The 23,787-nt window shown below is 36.2% G+C and overlaps 1 protein-coding gene across 7 annotated transcripts in view; it reads right to left on the bottom strand.

Moving 5' to 3' along the window:
- Positions 1-23,787, bottom strand: part of CLCN3 (chloride voltage-gated channel 3) — a 101,862-nt gene that overhangs the window by 38,001 nt on the left and 40,074 nt on the right. For 4 of the 7 annotated variants that reach the window (XM_005556276.4, XM_005556279.4, XM_005556278.4 and 1 more), the window contains one exon: positions 5,413-5,570. In XM_005556276.4, the coding sequence (XP_005556333.1) occupies positions 5,413-5,570 (158 nt within the window). Of the gene's footprint in view, positions 1-5,412; positions 5,571-7,286; positions 7,417-11,722; positions 11,835-23,787 lie in introns of those variants that run through there. The other 3 variants (XM_065545683.1, XM_065545681.1, XM_065545682.1) reach the window with 3 other exon arrangements.

Genomic DNA, 23,787 nt, shown 5'->3' with positions numbered 1-23,787 from the left:
ACTATACTAAAACACAAGAAGGTAAGTCTCACCTCTCTTACTAAGAATGTACTTCTAAACCTAAATTCCTTACTAGTCAACACCTCTCTTCTGTTCTACTAGGATTGTTGCTTTAAAAAGCCGTATCATCGAATGGGCGCTGTGGCTCATGCTTGCAATCCCAACACTTCGGGAGGCCGAGGCGGGTGGATCACGAGGTCAGGAGTTCGAGACCAGTCTGGCCAACACAGCGAAACCCCATCTCTACTAAAAATACAAAAATTAGCCGGGCGTGGTGGTGGGTGTCTGTAATCCCAGTTACTTGGGAAGCTGAGGCAGGAGAATCACTTGAACCTGGGAGGTGGAGGTGGCAGTGAGCTGAGAGCGTGCCATTGCACTCCAGCCTGGGCAACAGAGCTAGACTCCATCTCAAAAAAAAGCCATATTTTCAGCCCATGGCAACAGAGCTAGACTCCATCTCAAAAAAAAGCCATATTTTCAGCCCATTTCATCAAATGTCTATGATGAATCAGGATTAGGATTAGGATTATCTAAGGACATGACAAAGGACACAGATAGTAAACTAAATAAGCTCCCACTAATCTAAAATGGAATAACATGAACATCAATAAGAATAACAACATTATGGGGTAAATGAAATGACTATGTTTGTGATGTTCAGTGCTCAACTGTTCTGAAGAAGGGCTACAGCTGGAATTCAATGACCCAGTCTATTTCAAGCATCAGGTCTATTTGAAGTCACAATGCCCCACTAAAATGACACAGTAAGTTCTAAGTTGAACAAGGCAATTTTATCCCTTCTACCCTATAAGCAACCAAACACAGACATTAACCATTCTTTAGAATTAGAAATAGGTTATTTCTTTCAAAAATAATCACTAAACTCCATTTTGCTTTTCCTCAATAAAAATAAATAATGTGTAAGAAAACATGATAATATTAAGCTGTTTTCAGACTGAGTCACCACTGTTTTCTTTATATAACTGCTTGCACAGCACCACAGTCAGTCACTTAAATAGTTGCTTGATGGAGTGTATCAAGTAAAAAAGATATATGTACAGAGAATTCAATCATCACCATTCCTAAAATCTGGAAATCATTTAAATGTTTCATCAATACAGCATCAGATAAATAAATTGCAGTATACCTATGTGATGAAAAATTCTGCAGCAATTAAAAAAGAATGAGATACATGTAGTGTTATACAGGAAAAAAGCAAGATGGCTAAAAGTATGCTAAAAGACAGGAATATAAATATTCATGCTTATATTTTTAAAAATCAGAAGATAAACCATAAAGGTAAAAATGTAAATTATTATAAGGGGAAGAAGACAATAGGTTGGATGGGACAGAGACAGAAACTAGACTTCTTTGAACATACCTGCTTTGTACATTTAACTTTGGAACCATGGAAATACTTCATATATGTATAATAAAACAAAACTAAATCTAAAAAGCAAACCTTAAAAATCGAAATAAAGTTAAATGAATCGAAGGTGCATCTAACTGGTAACACAATGCCACAGAAGAAACTATTCCAAGGGACTTTACAACAAAGTAATTTGTAGATGCAACTGTGGTGGAATAAATAAAGGATAGGCCAGACGCAGTGGCTCATGCCTGTAATCTCTGCACTTTGGAAAGCAAAGGCAGGAGAATGGTTTGAGGCCAGAAGTTTCAGACCAGCCTGGGTAACATAGGAGGACCGTCTCTTAAATAAAAAAAAAAAAAAAAAAAAAAAAAAAGGCCAGGCACGGTGGCTCACGCCTGTAATCCCAGCACTTTGGGAGGCCGAGGCGGGTGGATCACGAGGTCAGGAAATTGAGACCATCCTGGCTGACACAGTGAAACCCCGTCTCTAGTAAAAACACAAAAAATTAGCCAGGCGTGCCGGCAGGCGCCTGTAGCCCCAGCTACTCGGGAGACTGAGGCAGGAGAAGAATGGTGTGACCCCGGGAGGCGGAGCTTGCAGTGAGCTGAGATCGCGCCACTGCGCTCCAGCCTGGGAGACAGCGAGACTCTGTCTCAAAAAAAAAAAAAAAAAAAAAAAAAACTTAGCCAGGCATGGTGGTGTGCACCTGCAGTCCCAGCTACCCGGGAGGCTGGAGGCAGATTACCTAAAATATTTCAGTAGGCATATTGTTGGAGATGGTGTTGGTACTGTTATTCTGACAATGTTGTATGTGTGTATTATGGGGTAAATGAAATGACTATGTTTGTGATGTTCAGATTTTTGGCACGACTTAAAGGAAAAGCAGATTTAAGAACTAGAGGTTTAGCCCCATAGTCATGAATTCAAATTAGAAGAGTCATATACACTTAGGAGGCTAGAAACAATAGCCAACCCAGAAGCAACAAGTATCACCTAATGCCCAGATTGTACCTATATTATATTTTCCTTCAATGGAATCAGAGAGCTCCTTGGTGAAATGGCTGATTCCAGGTTTGCTGCAGGAAATGTCTATGATGAATCAGGATTAGGATTAGGATTATCTAAGGACATGACAAAGGACACAGATAGTAAACTAAATAAGCTCCCACTAATCTAAAATGGAATAACATGAACATCAATAAGAATAATAACAGTGATGATTAAAACACAAATATGCTTAAAACCATGAGTCCATGAAGACACAGAAACAAACAACAACCAAACAAGCAAAAAATATCATTGGTCAACTTTGAGGATGCTAAGGAACCTAGTATTTCAAGGTATCTCCCTTTCCTGTACCATCTTTACTTCAGGGAATCCAAATGGTTGATGTGGGGTAAACTCTCTATAGAAATATGCAAGCTAATAAATAAAAAAGGAACAACAATTAAACTGCAACCATTTTGTAAAATACTGAAATAGTAATATTTGAAATTACAGAATGTCAATTTGCTTGGAAATCATCTGGGGTAAGAAGGCTACAAGTATAACAAAAAAGTTCACAGAAAAAAAGAATTAGATTGGGTATATGGCCTGACATAGAAAGACTTTAAAATTTAATGTAGGCTGGGAGCAGTGGCTCCCACCTGTAATCCCAACATTTTGGGAGGCCGAGACAGGTGGATCACTTGAGGCCAGGACTTTGAGACCAGCCTGGCCAACATGGCGAAACCCCATCTCTACTAAAACTACAAAAATTAGCCAGCGTGGTAGCGCACACCTGTAATCCCAGCGACTTGGGAGGCTGAAGCACGAGAATTGCTTGAGCCTGGAGGGCGGAGGTTGCAGAGAGTCGAGATCGCACCACTGCACTTCAGTCTAGGCAACACAGCAAGACTCTGCTCAAAATAATGATAATAATTTTTAAGAACAATAGTAAGTATATAAATGTGTGGAATTTTCCAGCTTTAAAAAACTTCATTTATACAATAAGCATGGATCAAAATATTGAAAAATATTTGATTGGTCTAGGAAGAGAGGTGATTGATAAAATTAGCTAGGACACATACTGGCTGCTTCATATATTGCTATACCATTTGCAATGTTTTCAAGGACTGTACACTAACCATCTACACACTCAGAGAAAAAAGTGGTTTTTGTTTGTTTTGGAAGGTGACAGGGTCTTGCTCTATCACCCAGGTTGGAGGGCAGTGGTGCAATCATAATTCACTGTAACTTAGAACTCCCAGGCTCAAGGGATCCTCCCACCTCAGCTTTCCGAGTAGTTAGGACTACAGGCGCAAGACACTACACCCAGCTAATTTTTGCTTTGTTGTGTAGAGATAGAGTCTCCATACATGTCCAGGCTGGTCTCAAACTCCTGAGATCCAGCGATCCTCTGCCTCAACCTTCCAAAGCACTGGGATTATAGGCATGAGCCACTATGACCAGACTGTTTTGGTTTCCTTTGATCTCAGTTTTCTCTAAAATTTTATGAACATAGTGTCACAGATACTATGTTATATACTATGTTATTATTTTTTATTTTTAAAAATTCTCAGTTTTAGTGTCTAATATGGTAAATATCTATTGACAAAAACCACGTAAACGAAGGGGCTCTTCAATATTTTTTAAGAATTTAAAGGGGATCTGAGACCAAAACATTTAAGAATCATTAGATTAAAGCACTGATTTCATGTATTATATTTTATTTTTAGATATGCCCTAAACGTAAATATCATCTGATGAATCTCAGAAGCTGTTACCTATCATAAACAATATAATTTGAATTTCAGGTTTCACACACATATACATTAATATGGAAGCTTATAATTTGTGTAAATAGTCATTTTTACTGACAAGTAAATTTCCAACACCAAAATTATATAGGGCCTTTTGAGATTTGGAATTTTATTTTTCAAAAAGATTTTCTACTCTGGGAGGCTGAGGTCAGCCAATCACTTGAGGCCAGGAGTTTGAGACTAGCCTGGCCAAATGGAGAAATTTCATCTCTACTAAAAATACAAAAATTAGCTTGGCATGATGGCACACACCTGTAATTCCAGCTACTCAGGAGGCTGAGTACAAGAATTGCTTGAACCTGGGAGGCAGAGGCTGCAGTGAGCTAAGATTGCACCATTGCAATCCAGCCTGGGCAACAGAACGGGCGATAGTCTCAAAAAAAAAGAAAAAAAAAATTTTTCTTTAAAAACGTATTTTGTATAAAAACTAGCCAGGCATGGTGGCACATGTTTGTAGTCCCAGCTACTCAGGAGGCTGAGGCAGGAGAATCGCTTGAATCCAGGAGGCAGAAGTTACAGTGAGCCAAGATCACACCACTACACTCCAGCCTGGGCAGAAGAGTGAGACTCCGTCTCAAAAATAAATAAATAAATACAAAAAAAAAATGTATTTTGGATTACATTATCAATGTAAGTCATGACCATGAACAAAAAGGATCCATAAATTGTACTTTTATATGTTAAAGCCATTTTTTAAAAAAACAGTAAAACATTACAACATTCAATAAGCTTTATTTGGGATCCAAGTTGAGAAATATCTCAGAATCAAATACTGGGAAAGGAGGTAAAAGAAAACAGCAAAATCCCACAAAACTATCTGCCCCTAGTAGATTTCTTCTTTTTTCATAGGTAAGAGTTATGCAGTGAGTTTCCTTTTTTGCCTTAGCTGGTGGGTTGCTCAAAGGCAAAAATCATGCTGATCTCCATATCTTGAACTTGGCTTGTTCTTCCCCCCAACTCCTGTGCTGTATTTTTCCCTTTCCTTCTTATTTTGTCTTCTTATTGTATTTCCTTGTTTTTTAGCTACCTGAAATCCTTTCTGGAAAGATACAGGGTATAAGTAAACTAAAAAAATTAAACATAGAAAAAGAAAAAAACAGGTACCACATATGAAATGTAGACATTTACTTATATTAAATGTAAACATATTTTGGCAGCCTGAGATCACTGGCAGAAATACATTATTAAAAGATCTAATTATGCACTATATTTTTAAAAATTTTTACTAAAAACACTTACCCGTCTATGCCTTTCTCTGTCTTTACATTTTTCTCGCACCCAATCAATAGTATGGAAATCATCATATGTACCAACACCTGGAATTGGTTCATCCAAAAGATCCAGTAAATGTGTAGAACTGTTAATGCTGCCTCCATTTGTCATTGTATAATGAGTTCCTACACAAGAAAAAAGGAAAGATGAGTATGTTTTAGAAGACACAATCGTGAGCTAAGTGACCTTCTTAGAAGTTCATTATCAAGTCATGCAGAAATAATATCACTTGAAATCATTTCAATTAGAGAAAAATGTTAAGAAAAATTATCCAAAACTTGGAAATAAGGCCAAAATATTATGGCATGTCCTTTTAAAGCTAAATCTGAGTGCCAACAATTAGCCTGCATCATAGTCACCTGATGCTCTGGAGAATTTTGAAGACTATTCTGATTAGGGAATAGACTCTGTAAAATTAGAAAATGACTTGTAAAAGATAAATTGAAAATAGTAATTTTTATCTGGTAAAATGCAAATGAATTCTGTCCAGTAGAAAAAATAACCCTTAGAGTGGTGGTTTTTGTTTTTGCCCTATAAGAATTTGCTTTCTTTCACTGATGATATACACTTCATCTCACACATCCTCCTCTCAGTCAGCCTTGTCATCAGGCAGGTTCCCTCATTAGAGTCAAATAAATCTGACACATGTTCATCATATATCTTATATGAGTATCACAGACTTGAGAAATGTATCAGGAAGGACATTAAAAGATAGCTCAAGAAAAAAGAAATACAAGTGGCTTTTAAATATGAAAACAAGCTCAATCTAACACATAAAAAGAAACACAAATCAAATCCACAATATCATTTCCCTCTATCAGATTAGTAAAGATGAAGTGTGTGAATGCACTAAGTCAGCAAAGCTTTGGAGAAAGAAGTCCTATCACAAAATTAGTAGTTTAAGTATGAAATGGAATAATCCCTTTGGGAAGGTGAAAGCTAACAAAATTTAATATACACAGATGCTCTTCAATCTAGCAAGTTCACTTCTAGGTTTTTTTTTCTTGCAGCTACACTTGCATAAATCCTTGAATAAACCCATAAATTATGCACAATGTGGGCAGAACATCTTACTATGTGCTACAGAAAGAAAACAAAAACATATTAATGCCAAAGTGCTTATAATGTAAAACGGGTTGGCAAAGAGCCAGAGAGTAAGTATTTTAGGCTTTGGATGCCACACAGTTGCAACAACTCAATTCTGCCATAGTAGCACAAAAGAAATCATAGACAATATGTTCATGAATGAGTCTGAATGTGTTCCAATAAAACTTTATTTACAAAACAGGTGAAGGACAGGATTTGGCACATGGCTCATAGTTGCCAATCCCTGATCTAAAGTCTGTACGGCAGACTTTACAACTGAAGACTTCTATTAAGAATTTTTTTATATAAATAGTACTTTACAGTGTAGCAGATACAAAGATAATTAAAAAAAAAAAACTACCCCTGACTTCCAGATGCAATATATTTTTATAATGTAACAAATTACATTTCAAAATAAGTTCAAATACTAAAGTTCCAAAGTTGCAATATTCTTTGACTACAATTCTAGTCATGTTACTTATATTTAATTTGTTAAAAAGAAAGAAATCTTGGGACTGTAACACCTGGAACTAGGTGGATTAATCTAAGAAAACTTCCTAAAAAATATGAATTTTAAATTGTAATTTGAAATAAATTAGGCTATGGTTTCACAATGAGAATTATAGTTATACATTCCATGTTAGATACACTTAACACCTACTTCTGAAGGAAGAAACATATATGAGTATAGTCTGTAAAAGACAATTTATATTACTGTTAGAAAAAGAGTTTGGGCCAGGCACAGAGGCTCACACCTGTAATTCCAGCATTTTGGGAGGCTGAGACAGGTGGATTGTTTGAGTTCAGGAATTTGAGACCAGCTTGGGCAACATGGCAAAACCTCATCTCTACTAAAAATACAAAAAAAAAAAAAAAAAAAAAAGCTGGGCACGGTGATATGTGCCTGCAGTCCCAGCTACTCAGTAGGCTAAGTTGGGAGAATTGCTCGAGCCCACGTTGGTTGTCGCGCCACTGCATTTCAGCTGGGCCACAGAGCAGGACGCTGTCTCAAAAAAAAAGGAAAAGAAAAGAAAAAGAATTTAGAGTGTAAAAAACAGGCTGGGTAAGAAATATGATAATCCAAGTGAAAATTATTAGACTTGACAGTGGAAGTAAAGAGATACAAGCATTTTGGGAAGCAATTTGGAAATACCTATCAAAATATAAGGGTTCTACTTCTAGGAATTAATTCTACAAGTGCACAAAGGCTTAAATGTTTAATTGAACCATTATTTGTAATACTGAAAAATTCAAACCAATGGAAATGTCTCATCTACTGGTAATGAATGAAATCATGTAATTTATATATAATGCAGCAGTTAAAAAGAATAAGGTTGATCAATATATACTGGTATAAAAAACTGGCTACAATATATGGCAGCTTTTAAAAAGGACGAGGTGTAGATCAGCATTTTTAATATGCAAATTACTGTGTAAAATTTATACAGTAATACACAGAATACAGAGAAAACAGTTTGACCAAACATGAGACAACATATTAATAAAGGTTATCTCTGGGGATTAGAACTGTCAAAAGCAGAAAGTGAGCTTTCATTTTCTACTTTGTACTTACAGGTATACATATATGTATAAGCACACACAGTATTTTCATAGAACCATGGAGACAGCTATGAAAATAGAGAAATTCTAATGAATCCAATCATCAATTAAGTAAATAGAGCAATGAATTGTTACCAAAAGGCCCAGATTCTAGTCCTGGACAGCTGAGTAACTTTAGACAAGTCACCTTTAAATACTAAGTATCTATCAGCATCCTTCACAACTATATGATATATGCTACAGTTTATAATAAAGATACATAAACAAAGAAACATTTAAAATTTTTTCAAAGCACTATGAAAACTTTGAAAACCTCATACATAATTTCAAATAGGTGATTTTAGCATAAGTGATTATAAATTATATCCTCAAATTATTTAGTAATGCAGATTTTAATGCCAAAAATTACCCAGAGTTTATTATTGAAAATGTAACTAATTATTTGATATAGAATATAAGAAGTGGCACTCTATACTAATGTTTAAAAAAACACTGTAAAAATAAAACACAAGATATGTTTATTTTATTATAGGACTTTTAAGGAATGGAGCAAAATTACCAGACTACTCTTGCCATCTTTCTGGTTTAAACAAACTCATTCTCCTGTGTTTACAGATAAATAAACAATTATAGATGTTAAAGCCAGAATCTGAACTTTTCGTAATCACTACAAACATTCTCAGACTAGAGCAAGAGATCATTTGAAATCAATTTGGGGGTGGGATAAGGGAGGAATGCACAAAGAACCACGATGCCAATACTATTAACTAATTTTATTACCGCTGAGATATAAGACAAATAAACTATAGAGTAGGTTTTTTTGATAATTCTAAGAGGCAGTAAGAACAGACATGAATATAGAAGGGGGTAATATTTTAAACAATGTAATAGTACTAATAAATGTTTGTTTGCTTCTACCAGGTCCAACAGGGTTCTCGCTTATCTCCCTATATATTACTTTAAATGCCTGGATTGGAAGCCCGGAGTGGTGGCCCACGCCTGTAATCCCAGCACTTTGGTAGGCTAAGAAGGATGGATAGATTGAGTTCAGGAGTTGGAGACCAGCCTCGGCAACATGGTAAAACACCATCTCTACAATAACTAGCTGGGCATGGTGGTGTGCACCTGTAATCCCAGCTACTCAGGAGGCTGAACTGCGAGGACTGCTGGAGCCTGGGAAGTAGACGCTGAAGTGAGCTGTGATTGCACCAACGCACTCCAGCCTGGGCGACAGAACAAAACTCTGTCTCAAAAAAAAAAAAAAAGTGTACCTTGGAAAGGTGTAAAACTCCTAAAAGGAGAGTGGCGCACTGATTTGAGTGTTTTAGCAGAAGTACTCCAAAAAATATATATAATAATAATTGATACCATTCTTGGCCAAAGGTTTAAAGGCCCAATCCCTGCATCATGATGCCCATGTTCATTTACATACAACACATACTCAAAAGCTTAAACTTAAAGCTTTAATAAAGCTCTTCCCTGCCCCCTCATCCTAATTTGATGCAATGACTTCCACTTTGTAAAAGCTACCTGAAAGGCCGCACATTTTCTTGAGAAAAAGCAATTGGAGAATAAATATATAAGGAACACTTATAATATCTTGACATATGTGAGAATCTCTGACTCTGCTTTCCACATAATATTAAAACTGATCATTTAGAAAATGCATTTGCAGGGAAGAATCAAAAGCCACTTATGGCTTTCTGGTAAGATGTACAGTACTTCTGTGGTATTCTGACCAAAAATGCATAAAATGAATCTTACAAGGAAAAACCAGATACACCCAAACTAAGGGAAATTCTGCAAAATATATGGAGTGTACTCTGCAAAAATGTCAAGATTATGAAAGATAAAGAACTGAGGAACTGTTCTAGATTAAAACAACTAAATGTAACATGTGCTTCAGGATTAGCTCCTAGACCAGGAAAAAAACCTTTTTTCTTTTGTACTAAAGGACACAGTGGGGCAACTGGCATACTGGAAAATGGTCTGCAGATCATGTCATACTATGGTATCAGCGTAAATGTTCTGATTTTGAAAAGTGTAGAAGTGTACGGTAGCTATACAGAAGAAAATGCCCTTTCTTGAGGGAATACACACTGAAGTATTTAGGAATAAAAGCATGTTACATCTGCATTTTACTCTTTACATGGCTCAGAAAAAAACATATAGTGCATACATGCCCTGTATCTATATAAAATGCTACTTATTACATATAATGACATATACAGTACTTGGAGAATAGAGACATAATGAACAAATGTGGTAAAATATTAACATTTCAGGAACTGGGGTGACAGGTATATGGGATTCTTTGCACTATTTTTAAACTTCTGTAAGTCTGAAGTCACTTTAAGAAAAAGCCTACCATGAAATATTTTGCAAACTTCGTTTTCCCTCCTACATTGCCCTTCTCTGGGTAGAGCTGAAGAAACATGGACTACTGATCTTATTCTCTTTGTGCAAAAAACAAAAAGTGAAATTTCTATACCACTTAACATGTATCGATAATACATCGCTAGCCCCACTTAAAGAATTTCCAGGCTATTTGCAGCATGAAGATAATAAGCAAACAAAATATACATTTCTCCAATAGACTTATGAATGACGAAGTGGAAAAGTACAGACTGCTGTTCTCACTTTTATGAGGTATAAAAAGGTACAGTAGTGCAATACACATTTACATCAGACATGTGTCTTGCTTTCAGTGACTTTCAAATAATTACTCTGTGGAAACTACTCTTAACATCTTAATTTACAGAACGATTCACCAATTCAAAATCTCTGAAACAGAAAATTTTCAAACATCCAAACATTTACTTTAGTATGTGACATTTCAAATATTTCTCTTATAAAAAATTTCTCTTATAAATTTTATAATTTGTTCTGTCAAACATGGAAACCTGAATAGTATAAAGAAGGGGAGGAAAAGGAAAATTTCTATCCTAAACTGGGGAGAAGTCACTGTATTTCTAATGTGAAAAGAAATTTTAAAGGTATTATGTTTTCTAACAATAACACTGGCTTTAAAATAATCCTATTGCACTGTTTCTTTGCATATAATTGTCTGAAACCTAGATTTGTGTAAGATATAACTTACAGCTGGGCGCAGTGGCTCACGCTTGTAATCCCAGCACTTTGGGAGGCCGAGGTGGGTGGATCACAAGGTCAGGAGTTCAAGACCAGCCTGGCCAAGATGGTGAAACCCCGTCTCCACTACAAATACAAAAATGAGCTGGGCGTGGTGGAATGCGCCTGTAATTCCAGCTATTCAGGAGGCTGAGGCAGGAGAATCGCTTCAATCTGGGAGACGAAGGTTGCAGTTAGCCGAGATTGCACCACTGCATTCTAGCCTGGGCAACAGAGCAAGACTCTGTCTCAAAAACAAAACAAAACAAAACAAAACAAAACCAAAAAGATATAACTTATACAGGCTAAAATGAGATAAGTACAAAAAATTATGTATGTTAAAAATGCTATATCCAATTTTACCTCTCAATTTCATCTTACACATGAATAAAGGATATATCTTTTAGGTACCGTCACAGCATAAAGTTCTCTTCTACATAAAGTACACCTCCTTCTTTTTTCCTAAAATAGTATTTCAAAGGCTGGGCATGGTGGCTCACACCTGTAATCCCAGCACTTTGGGAGGCTGAGGCAGGCGGCTCACTTGAGGCCAGGAGTTTGAGACTAATCTGGCTAACATGGTGAAACCACGACTCCATTAAAAATACAAAAATTAGCTGGGTGTGGTAGTGCACGTCTGTAGTCCCAGCTCCTCAGAAGGCCGAGGTGGGAAGACGGCTGGAGCCTTGAAGGCAGATGCTGCAGTGAGCCAAGATCACACCATTGCACTCCAGCCTGGGCAACAGAGTGAAACCCTGCCTCAAAAAAAAAAAAAAAATAAAAAAAAAAAAATATATATATATACACACACACACACACACATAAAAAAATATAAATACATATACGCATACATATAAAAATATATATACAGCCTCAAAAAATATATACACACACACATAAAAATATATATAAATATATATACACACACATAAAAAAATATATACACACACATATATATAAAATTAGGAAAGTTAATTAGGAAAAATATGGCTTTTGTAAAACTGATATCTGGAGGAAACTCTAGAAGACAAAGAGGTCCTTAAAGGTAGTAGTGAGACTGCAGCTTCCTTGATTATGCCTTTCTTTCTCTCCTCAGTAAAAGCTCTTCTTACAGTTAGATTTTATTTTATTTTATTTTATTTATATATATTTTTTGAGTTGGAGTCTCGCTCTGTCGCCCAGGCTGGAGTGCAGTGGCACGATCTCGGCTCACTGCAAGTTCCATGTCCTGGGTTCACGCCATTCTCCTGCCTCAGCCTCCTGAGTAGCTGGGACTACAGGCGCCCACCATCACGCCCGGCTAATTTTTTTTAATTTTTACTAGAGATGGGGTTTCACCGTGTTAGCCAGGATGGTCTTAATCTCCTGACCTCGTGATCTGCCTGCCTCGGCCTCCCAAAGTGCTGGGATTACAGGCGTGAGCCACTGTGCTGGGCCACAGTTAGATGTCACTAACCTAAAATGACAGGATTTGCCTTGGACCTCCCATTTCTCAAAGCATATGCAGTTCTCACTTACCTGTGAAGACCGTAGTGGAGCTGTAGTGGAATACCTCTAGGAAAGACTAAGCAAGTTTCCTTATTCCACGCTATTTTCTTGACCCCTCCACACACCTTCCCCGCACCAATTCAGTCAGAGACATCCATTGCCATAGGAAAAGAAATACACAGCAGAGCATGGAGAACATGATTCAATATTATGGTATCCCAGTTTCAAATGTAGGCTTCTGAAACCCAAAGAGGAGAAAAATTCTTTTTTTTTTTTTTAAATTTAAGTTCTGGGATACATGTTCAGAATGTGCAGGTCTGTTACACAAGTACACATGTGCCATGGTGGTTTGCTGCATTTACCAACCCATCACCTAGGTTTTAAACCCCGAATGCATTAGGTATTGTCCTAATGCTCTCTCTCCCCTTGTCCCCCACCCCCCGATAGGCCTCCCTGTGTGATGTTCCCCTCCCAGTGAGAACATGCAGTGCTTGGTTTTCTATTTCTGTGTTAGTTTGCTGAGAACAATGGCTTCCAGCTTTATCCATGTCCCTACAAAGGACATGATCTCATTCTTTTTAATGGCTGCATAGTATTCCACAGTATATATGTGCCACATTTTCTTTATCCAGTCTACCATTGATGGACATTTGGGTTGGTTTGAAATCTTTGCTATTGTAAATAGTGCTATAATAAACATACGTGTGCATGTGTCTATAGCAAAATGATTTATAATCCTTTGGGTACTCAGTAATGGGACTGCTGGGTCAAATGGCATTTCTGGTCCTAGATCCTTGAGGAATTGCCACACTGTCTTCCACAATGGTTGAAATAATTTACACTCCCATCAACAATGTGAAAGCGTTCCTATTTCTCCACAGCCTTACCCACATCTATTGTTTTTTGACTTTTTATAATAATCACCATTCCGACTTGCATGAGATGATATCTCATTGTGGTTTTGATTTTCTTTCTTTTTTTTTTTTTTTTGTTTGTTTTTTGAGACGGAGTCTCGCTCTGTCGCCCAGGCTGGAGTGCAGTGGCGCGATCTCAGCTCACTGCAAGCTCTGCCTCCTGGGTTCACGCCATTCTCCTGCCTCAGCCTCCTGAGTAGCTGGGACTACAGGCGCCCGCCACCGCGCCCGGCTAATTTTTTGTATTTTTAGTAGAGACGGGGTTTCACCGTGGTCTCGATCTCCTGACCTTGTGATCCGCCCGCCTCGGCCTCCCAAAGTGCTGGGATTACAGGCGTGAGCCACCGCAAATGGCATTTCTGGTCCTAGATCCTTGAGGAATTGCCACACTGTCTTCCACAATGGTTGAAATAATTTACACTCCCACCAACAATGTGAAAGCGTTCCTATTTCTCCACAGCCTTACCCACATCTATTGTTTTTTGACTTTTTATAATAATCACCATTCCGACTTGCATGAGATGATATCTCATTGTGGTTTTGATTTTCATTTCTCTAATGATCAGTGATGATGAATACAACTTACAAGGGATGTGAAGGACCTCTTCAAGGAGAACTACAAACCACTGCCCAAGGAAATAAGAAAGGACACAAACAAATGGAAAAACATTCCATGCTCATGGATAGGAAGAATCAATATCATGAAAATGGCCATACTGCCCAAAGTAATTTACAGATTCAATACTATTTCCATCAAGCTACCATTGACTTTCTTTGCAAAATTAGAAAAACCTACTTTAAATTTCATATGGAACCAAAAAAGAGCCCGTATAACCAACAGAATTCTAAGCAAAATTAACAAAGCTGGAGGCATCATGCTACCTGACTTCAAACTATACTACAAGGCTACAGTAACCAAAACAGCACAGTACTGGTACCAAAACACATATATAGACCAACGGAACAGAACAAAGACCTCAGAAATAACACCACACATCTACTATCATCTGATCTTCAACAAACTTGACAAAAACAAGCAATGGGAAAGGAATCCCTATTTAATAAATGGTGCTGGGAAAACTGGCTAGCCAAATGCAGAAAATTGGAACTGGACCCCTTCCTTACACCTTATAGAAAAATTAACTCAAGATGGATTTAAGGCTTAAATGTAAAACCCAAAAGCATGAAAACCTAGGCAATACCATTCAGGACATAGGCATTGGCAAAGACTTCATGACTAAAACACCAAAAGCAATGGTGACAAAAGCCAAAATTGACAAATGGGATCTAATTAAACTAAAGAGCTTCTGCACAGCAAAAGAAACTATCATCAGAGTGAAAAGGCAACCTACAGAATGGGAGAAAATTTTTGCAATCTATCCATCTGACAAAGGTCTAATATCCAGAATCTACAAGGAACTTAAACAAATGTACAAGAAAGAAATCAAACGACCCCATCAAAATGTGGGCAAAATATATGAACAGACACTTCTCAAAAGGAGACATTTATGCGGCCAAAAAACATACAAAAAGACTAATTCTTAATAGTCAAAACTTTTGAATTCAAAAGATGGGTCTCTGGGTTTCAAAAAGCTTTAAGTAAACAGGCTTAGGGTTTCTGCAATAAGCCAGATGAAGAACCAACTTTACCTTACTACATGAGGATTGCTGGGGAGGAGAAAAAAGGGAATCAAGTAAACAAGAGAGTTAGAACTGTTAAAGTGGTGACTGGTTTGAGCCTTTTACATTTTCTGTAAGTGAGATATAGGTAAGATCACACTAGCCACACACAAAAGTTGATTTTTTTCATTCATACCTCCTAAAAATTATTTCACATCATTAAAAGTACACGCATATTTTCAGTGACTTCAGATAACTGTATTTGTCATAACATACTATAATTTATCCACTTTATTTTTTTCCAGATGGGGTCTTGCTCTGCCACCTAGGTTGGAAAGCAGTGGTGGAATCATAGCTCACTACAGCCTCAAACCTGGGCTCAAGCAATCATCCTGCCTCTGCCTCCCACGTAGTTGGGACTGCAGGCAAGCACCACCACACCTGGCTACATACTACAATTTAAACAAATCTTCGTGTTGGTTTAACATTATGAACATTATCCAACACATATGTATCTGCTCAGCCGTCCTCTTTTCCAATTAATTTTTATGATTTTAAGTCTTTTCTTATTCTCGACTTTTTCTCAGACCCCACTACCAGATATTCAATACTAATAACCAGGTATATTTCCAAACTTAAAATAATCATATTATCCATTTATTATCCTCACCTTAGGGTTATTATTTATGTAATGGAACCTGATTGTTTTGCCCACTTGGTATCTCCTTCCCCTTCTTTCTATAACAGAACCCAATTATTTTAAGGAAACTTCTGTCCCTCACTGCATGCAGTCCTGGTGAAGGTATCAATCAAGGTACCTTCTCCTCCCCAGCTAAAGAAAACACACAGATCCAAGTTAGATCAATCAAACTGTGGCTCCTAGAAATGTTAATCTTGGCACAGTGGTGATCAGAACCAATTAATTTTAATAGCTGAACCTTCAAGAGGACATAGGATAATTCCATAGTTCCTGTTACCTAAATATCCAGCTCTTGGATGATAAGAAAGTATGACCTGAAAGTTAGTAGCTTCCAAGTTTACGACAAAAAAATAAAATAAAAAACTTTTTTGGAGGGCTGACTACCAGATGCCAGTGACCACTATTCTACTACCCAACTCTACTATCTCCTGGCTGAAAAACAGTAACAAAAAAGACTGGAAAAAAAGATCACTTTTCTTCCAGGTGGCCTAGTAGAGAAATTCCATGACTTTACTGCACTTTGAGGTCAGAAAGACCTAGAGTCAAATTCCAGCTCTGCCTCCCATTAGTTCTGTGATCTAGCACAAGTTACTTATTAACCTCTTTGAGTACCTTGGTTTTGTTACCCACTTCTACTAGAGTATGATATGTGGACTGGAGATACATTACGTAAAACATTTAATACTACACTTGACAAATAGTAGAAAAACAATAAACACAAGCCATTATTTCTGCTGAAATATTTGAGTATTTAAAATTTCATCAGAAAAGCCAGGTGCAGTGGTACACACCTGTAGTCCCAGCTAATCAGGATGCTGTGGCAGGAGGCTGTGTTGTTTGAGCCCAGGAGTTCAAGGCAGCCTGGGAAACATAGTGAGATCTCATATCTATTTAAACAACAAACCAAAACCAACCCCTGCACACACACACTTCAGCATGTTGCATTATACTACTCATATGACTAAGTTATAATACTGCTTAACCAAAAGACTAACAATATGACAAAGAAAGCCAAAAAAAGCAAAACAAAACAAAAATCTGGCTGGGCGCAGTGGCTCACGCCTGTAATCTCAGAACTTTGGGAGGCTGAGGCGGGTGGATCACGAGGTCAGGAGTTCAAGAGCAGCCTGGCCAATATGGTAAAACCCCATCTCTACTAAAAATACAAAAATTAGCCGGGCATAGTGGCATACACCTGTAGTCCCAGCTACTTGGGAGGCTGAGAAAGGAGAATCACTTGAACCCGGGAGGTGGAGGTTGCAGTGAGCAGAGGTTGTGCCACTGCACTCCAACCTGGGCAACAGAGTGAGATCCATCTCAAAATGAAAAAAAAGTCTTAAAAATTTGGACAATAAGTTCTTCTAGAACTGTATATTGAGCAAAAATCAACTTTTTTTAACAGATAACTTAATTCATTATGCCTGGTACGGACACAGAAACAAATTCTTAAAATGCATGATTCATGAATTTCATAGTTCAGACATTACCAATACTGAAATACTTCCAGCAAGCAGGAAAAATTATTCAATTGATGAACTAAAACTGGCTTGCAACCTTCTTGCAAAAATAACTCTATTAAGAAGATTGTTTTGCCTTATTTTATTTTTTTTCAGAGACAGGGAACTTTATAAAGATCAAGCACACCTATGGAAATATAAATCCATTATTTCTTAATATGTAATCTAAACAAAAAGACTTAAATTTACCTGTAGGAAAATTATTTAAAATTATTTATTATTCTTTTTCCAATTGAGTGACTGGTTAAAAAGAAAAAAAAAAAGTATTCATTATTCTTTAAAGAAATATTTTTTCTACTCAGGAGGCTGTGGCAGGAGAATGGCGTGAACCTTGGAGGCCGAGCTTGCAGTGAGGCAAGATCGCGCCACCGCACTCCAGCCTGGGAGACAGGGCAAGACTCCGTCTCAAAAAAAAAGAAATATTTTTTTCTAGTGAGGAAAGAATAGTCTTTTGAATAAATGATGCTGGGACAACTGGCTATTCACATGCAAAACAATGAAATTGTACCCCTCCCTTATACCATATATAAAAATTAACTAAAAATTGATCCTAGATCTAAAGAGCTAAAACTATAAAATACAGGAGTAAATTTTTGTGATCTCGAGTTAGGCAGTGGTTTTTTAGATATGACACCAATGCACAAGAGACAAAAGAAAAAAACAGATAAACTGAACTACATCAGAATTAAAATAATCTTTCCCATGCAGAGGTCACTGTTATCTAGCTCATGTCTAATAATAGCAGTAAGAATAGCTAATTTTAATTGAGTAACTTAATGTGTGCCAGACATTGTTCTCAGGACATTACATATATTAGTTCATATAATACTCATAACAACATGAGACAGGTACTACTATCTCCACTTTATACATTTGGAAAACAAGGTGCTGAGAGTTAAACAGGCCCAAGGTCACACAGCTAGCAAGTAGGAGAACAGGGATTCAAACTCTAGCACTTTGATTCTCAAGTCACTAAAATAATTTCACTGTTGGTTTACATGTATACTTTAAGAAATGTGGACAACCTTCTCTCAGAGTAGGTTAAGAACTATTACGTGATGTCTTCTCCCAAACACATATGTATATGCACTTAGCCTTTGGACAATAAATACAATCTTACTCTTCACCATCACTATCCCTCTTTGCTTTGGTTGCAGTCCACTTTTTCCTATATTATTTAAAATGCTGCAATAGAAAACTGCAGAAGTGGTGAGCACGGCTTTGCTCCCAGCACTCACATCCTTATGTTTTAGCAGAAGTTTATGATAATAGTGCATCCCCATTCTCACCCTCAGTTGTTCCTGACATCTTATGCCACAGGAAGTGTACCTTTACCTCAGGTGTACTTACAAACAGGTTTTCAAACTATTTTTTAGCTTTTGAAATGTTTTTCCAAAAAAAAGTTGAGATATGTTTCTCACTGACATAGTATATAGATATGTACTTAAATAAAACCAAAGTTTAGTAAACAATGCTTACTCTTATTAGTTGGTATATACTGATATTTTACTTTGTTTTTTTAATCTTTCCTTTTAAAATACTGGTCACAATTCAACTGGTTTCATGATCAACATGTTAAAACTTGAAGTTTGACAAACACTGAACTAGAAAAATATAGGCATTAATAAAATTGTCTGCTTTCCCATAAATACAAATATGATTTTACCCACAAGCTTTCCACATATATTTGCTGAACTGCCCTTTAAAAAAACAAAAAACAAAACAAAACAAAAAACCTTAATTGCTGCACCTCAAACTGAGCTTATTAGTAAATATCACAGCGACACTGGTAGGAGCCTAAGTCTTTTCTCAAAGGGGTTTATCCAAATAATGGTTTTACATGAAAAATAATGCATATAGTTATTTAATAAGAGTTCCTTATTACCTCTGTGATCAATCTCCAAAGATGTGAAATGGTGATCCTTGTCATTTAAGTTCATAATGCAGATTACTGTTACATAAGACACAGACAAAACATATGAACCTTTTAAAAAAAAATTACGGAAGGAAGAAGGTAGGAATCCAAAATACCATGTATTCCTTCACAACCTATTTGCTTCTGTATGTTAAGAGCAGGAAGTCTAGCCCCATATGTTTCTTTTTTCCCTCTCTCTGCGACCGTACTGATAAGAAATGGCCTTCCTGGTAAGGGAGGGGAAAGTAAACGTTATAAGTTGATAGTGGAAGTTCCAGAATGTTAGCAGACTCCAAATCAAAGATTAAAAAGGTAACGGCAAGAATAGTGCCTCATATTTAGCAGGTGGTCAATTAAATGTCTACTGCGTAAATGAATAGCATAAAAGAAGCATATGCTATTAAAATTTGTTCAGTCATTCAATCATATTTAACTGTCTAAACTGCAAAGACTTGCAAGTTAATGCCAAATCCCAAAGAATTTTTCCAAAGATACACAACCAGGCAGCAGCAATACTAAGCCCATTACTCAATTTACTGTTTTCTTTTCTGTTCTGTTGCCACCTCAAATTAAAAAGCCACATCCTTAGTTAGAGATGATAAGGTGGACATTAAGACATCTGTGTAACTGGAAACAGGTTCCACATTTAATTATTATGCCTGCATATATGATGAGCTGTATAATACATGAATAAAAAGATATATAAAATTAGAGAAATCAGAATAAATCCACTTTATGACCTCATTAAAGTTGCAAAGGGCTACAAAGAAACTAGAAATTAAACATATGTTAATTTAAAAACACGAAACAAAACCTTCAAGTACAATTTAAGCTACCAGTCTCCTGCATAAACACAAAGCAGAAACCTCGACGCTGGGAAAACAGCCAAAATTACAAACTTAATCAATGCGGCAGGAAATCTGTTCACACTTTGAAATCTTGATACAAAGCATTTCTGACAAGCCATGAGATGGCATAAAATTAACCATACTTAAGTGTTAGCTATTTTTAGAAAATCAAGCTAGAGGTAGTAATATGAGCCACATTTTATTGAAGATTTGAAATTCAGATACTGTGGGAAAAGCACATTTAAAAACAGGCTTTGTTTTATACTGCTGTTGTAGAAACAAGGAGTTTTTGACACCAAATAAACAATCTTTAGGTGTTCCTTTAATTTACAGACACTTAGATGGATTAATTTTTTAAGAAGAGGTTTAATTTTCCAGTTGGATAAAGTATTAGGGCCAATAAAAATATAGTAAGTATCTGAATCCTAAAATCATTTTACAAAGAGCCTACAGAATGTCCCTCTGGCAATAAGAACATCATATAACACCTGGATTTTCAAATAATGTGCAAAAAATGATACTTTTCAGAGGGAAGAAAAAGGAACAAACCTCTATTATAATAGAAACCCAAAAAAGCTTTATTTAGATACATTGCTGAGCTAATAATGTCAAGAAATAATTTCAGGGAGAAACTTGAAAAAATAAGATTCCAAACTTCTATTCAATGGCAAAGCTACACTTTTTGTGGTTAGTCCTGTAGGATCTGCCATTCTTCTAACTTCCACCTTTCTACACTACCCTCTCCAGTGACTCACAACAAAACTGCCTTTGTTGTACCAAAACTAATCCAAGAGCAACATACTAGGCATTTCCTCCTGTCATAGCATTTACTCATTTTATCATATCCACCAGGAATGCCCAAAAGAACTTGAGTTCCCTTGTGTATGTGAGAACAGTCTACTTTGATAACACTTGTCAAAAGGAGACTCATCTCTTCTTCCCAATGTTCTTTGGGACTTTAGCGGAAGAAGAGATTTCTGCATTTCTATCATTCACTAGAAATTTACTAACTTCCTCGGGATTATGTTTGTTTTTCTTATGCCTCTACCAGACTTAAAACATAAGTTACTATGAAGATACGTGTAGTGAGAAGCAGTTTAGCCTCATGATTAGAGTATGAGCCAAATATCTGGATGGAATTCTGACTTTTCCTTAACAATTCCTTACCTCAGTCCTGTCAACTAGAAAATGGGGATTATAACAGTACCTACTTCATAAACTTGTGATGAGGATTTAAATGATTTCATATACATAAAGCACTTAGAACAAGTCAGGCACAGTGGCTCGCACCTGTAATCTCAGCTACTTAGGAGGCCAAGGCAGGAGGGTCACTTGAGCCCAGGAGTTGGAGACCAGCCTGGACAACATAGTGAGACTCTCTCTAAAAAAAAAAAAAAAAAAAAAATTGTTTTTTAAATTAGCCAGGCATGGTATTGCATGCCTGCAGTTCCAGGTACCAAGCAGGGTGAGACAGGAGGATCTAAGCCCAGTAGTTCAAGGCTGCAGTTTGCTATAATCACTCCACTGCACTCCAGCCTGGGTGAAAGAGTGATACCTCTCTCTTAAGAAAAAAAAAAAAGAACCCCACTTAGAATAGTATCCAGCTAACAGGAAATTCTAATAAATATTAATTATTATTAATAAATTAAATATTTAAATAATTGTTACAGGCCCTCATGGAGTAAATGGAGGCTCAGGCCCAAAAGATCAAATCCATTATAAAGGGTTGGTAGAAGAAAGAAATTTGACCTCCAAAATACTTAAACATCTTGAACAAATCAAGAAGAAAAAGTGTAAAACTAACAGTCCAAATAAGCCAAGCATTTCTTCCTGATAAAAAAGGAAGAGACATTTTGAGAGAGCTTGATTGTTTCTATATAGGAAATATACCCCTAAAGATGGCTATTTCTAAAATGTCATCTTAATTTCTAATCTATCAATAGTACATTAAACTAATTCTATTTTGAATCTACTTATACTTCTAGACTTGACATTATTTACTTAAGTAGGAAGCTTCACCATTTACCATCTCACCTTGAAAAGTAGTATTAAATTCAATTTGCCCAACAAAGGTAATCCCTGGCTATACCACGCAGGGATTTACTAAACAGATTCATGTTTACTTTATTGATATCCTTCACAATTTTATATTTTATCTGCCTCTTCACTATCAGCCTGAAGATCAATTTTAATCATTATATAGTTTTGTTCTTCCTCACAGGGAAGCTGATTCAGTTTTTTCGATCTGTTAGCTGCCTGTCTCCATCAATTCCATTGTATTGACCCATGGCTACAACGGGTCATAAATTATGGAAAACAAATAACATCTTACGCATAGACACTAGGATACTACAGTATGTTTGAGGTAATACAGTGCAGACATGCAAGCCTAATAACTCACTTATCTCAACTACACATACACAATGTTACTTTCAATAACAATGGCTTATATTAATAGATTAAGTCTCATCAAGGGATAAAGAACCTAATTGAGCTGCCAAGAGTGGGACTGATTTAGATCCGAAGCAAGATTCTTAAAGGATTATTTATGAAAGCATAATAGAAATAAAAAGCTTATGTTTTGGTAATATCAGTAACCATGCCTACTCTCACATAAGTTTTGACTTATTTCTTATTATTTTTATATTTTATACTGAGACAGTCCATAAGTAAGTTCTGTCAAAGACTATTAAGCTTCACAAAAGGAATTTAAATTTCTGAAGCCCAGGTATTCTATCATCATTAACAAACAAATGTTCTAATAGCATGAGGAAAATATAGCCTGTCTTGTTTTACAGTTTAATTACTGATTAGCAAATAATGTGACATTTGAACAGTCACTATTCATTCACCTTGCTTCCTGTTTAAAGAAATCCTTACCAGAAAACTGATAATGAGAACATAGGAAATAGAAGAACTTAAGATCGCAATATTAAGAATAAAAAAATAAAAAACTCTGAGTGGTGTGATTATGAGAAATTATTTTCTTCTTTATGCTTTTAGATATTTCTTCCAAATGTTCTAACATATACATATATCCATATATTGAAATTTTATTAGGAAGGCAACTCTGTAAGAGAAAGCACAATATATGTAACATGATCCTTACACAGCTTTTCTCAAAATGCAAAAAGCAAGTTTTTACTAACTACAGAATACAAGATAAATAATGTTACAACTGTTCAGACCCTAAAATAGTGTCTAACAAACACAGTGTAACCAATAGACATTTGTTGAATACATTATGTTTAAATTATAGTGGAACTTAATACTAAAAAAAAAGTGTTATCAGAACACAAAGTATATTTTAAATAAAGCAGACTAATTATATTAGAAAAACATTATTACTTCCTTATATACTTACAAATAAAAGTTTGGGTTAAATCATAAGGTGAGTTTATAATATCATGCAGTAATTCAAACTAATGTGGCTCAAAAATGAAGTCACATAAGCTAAGAGATTTTTCTTGAAGTTCAATTTTTTTTCTAGGACAACAAATGTCAACCAGTCTGTTTTTAAAATATACAATTTAACAAAAATGAAAAAAAGGGCAGTAATTAACAT

Source organism: Macaca fascicularis, chromosome 5 (genome assembly GCF_037993035.2).
Source record: "Macaca fascicularis isolate 582-1 chromosome 5, T2T-MFA8v1.1".
In the NCBI taxonomy this organism is placed as follows: domain Eukaryota; kingdom Metazoa; phylum Chordata; class Mammalia; order Primates; family Cercopithecidae; genus Macaca; species Macaca fascicularis.
The sequence above is the reverse complement of the archived record's forward strand: the minus strand, read 5'-3'. Positions and strand labels throughout refer to the sequence as shown.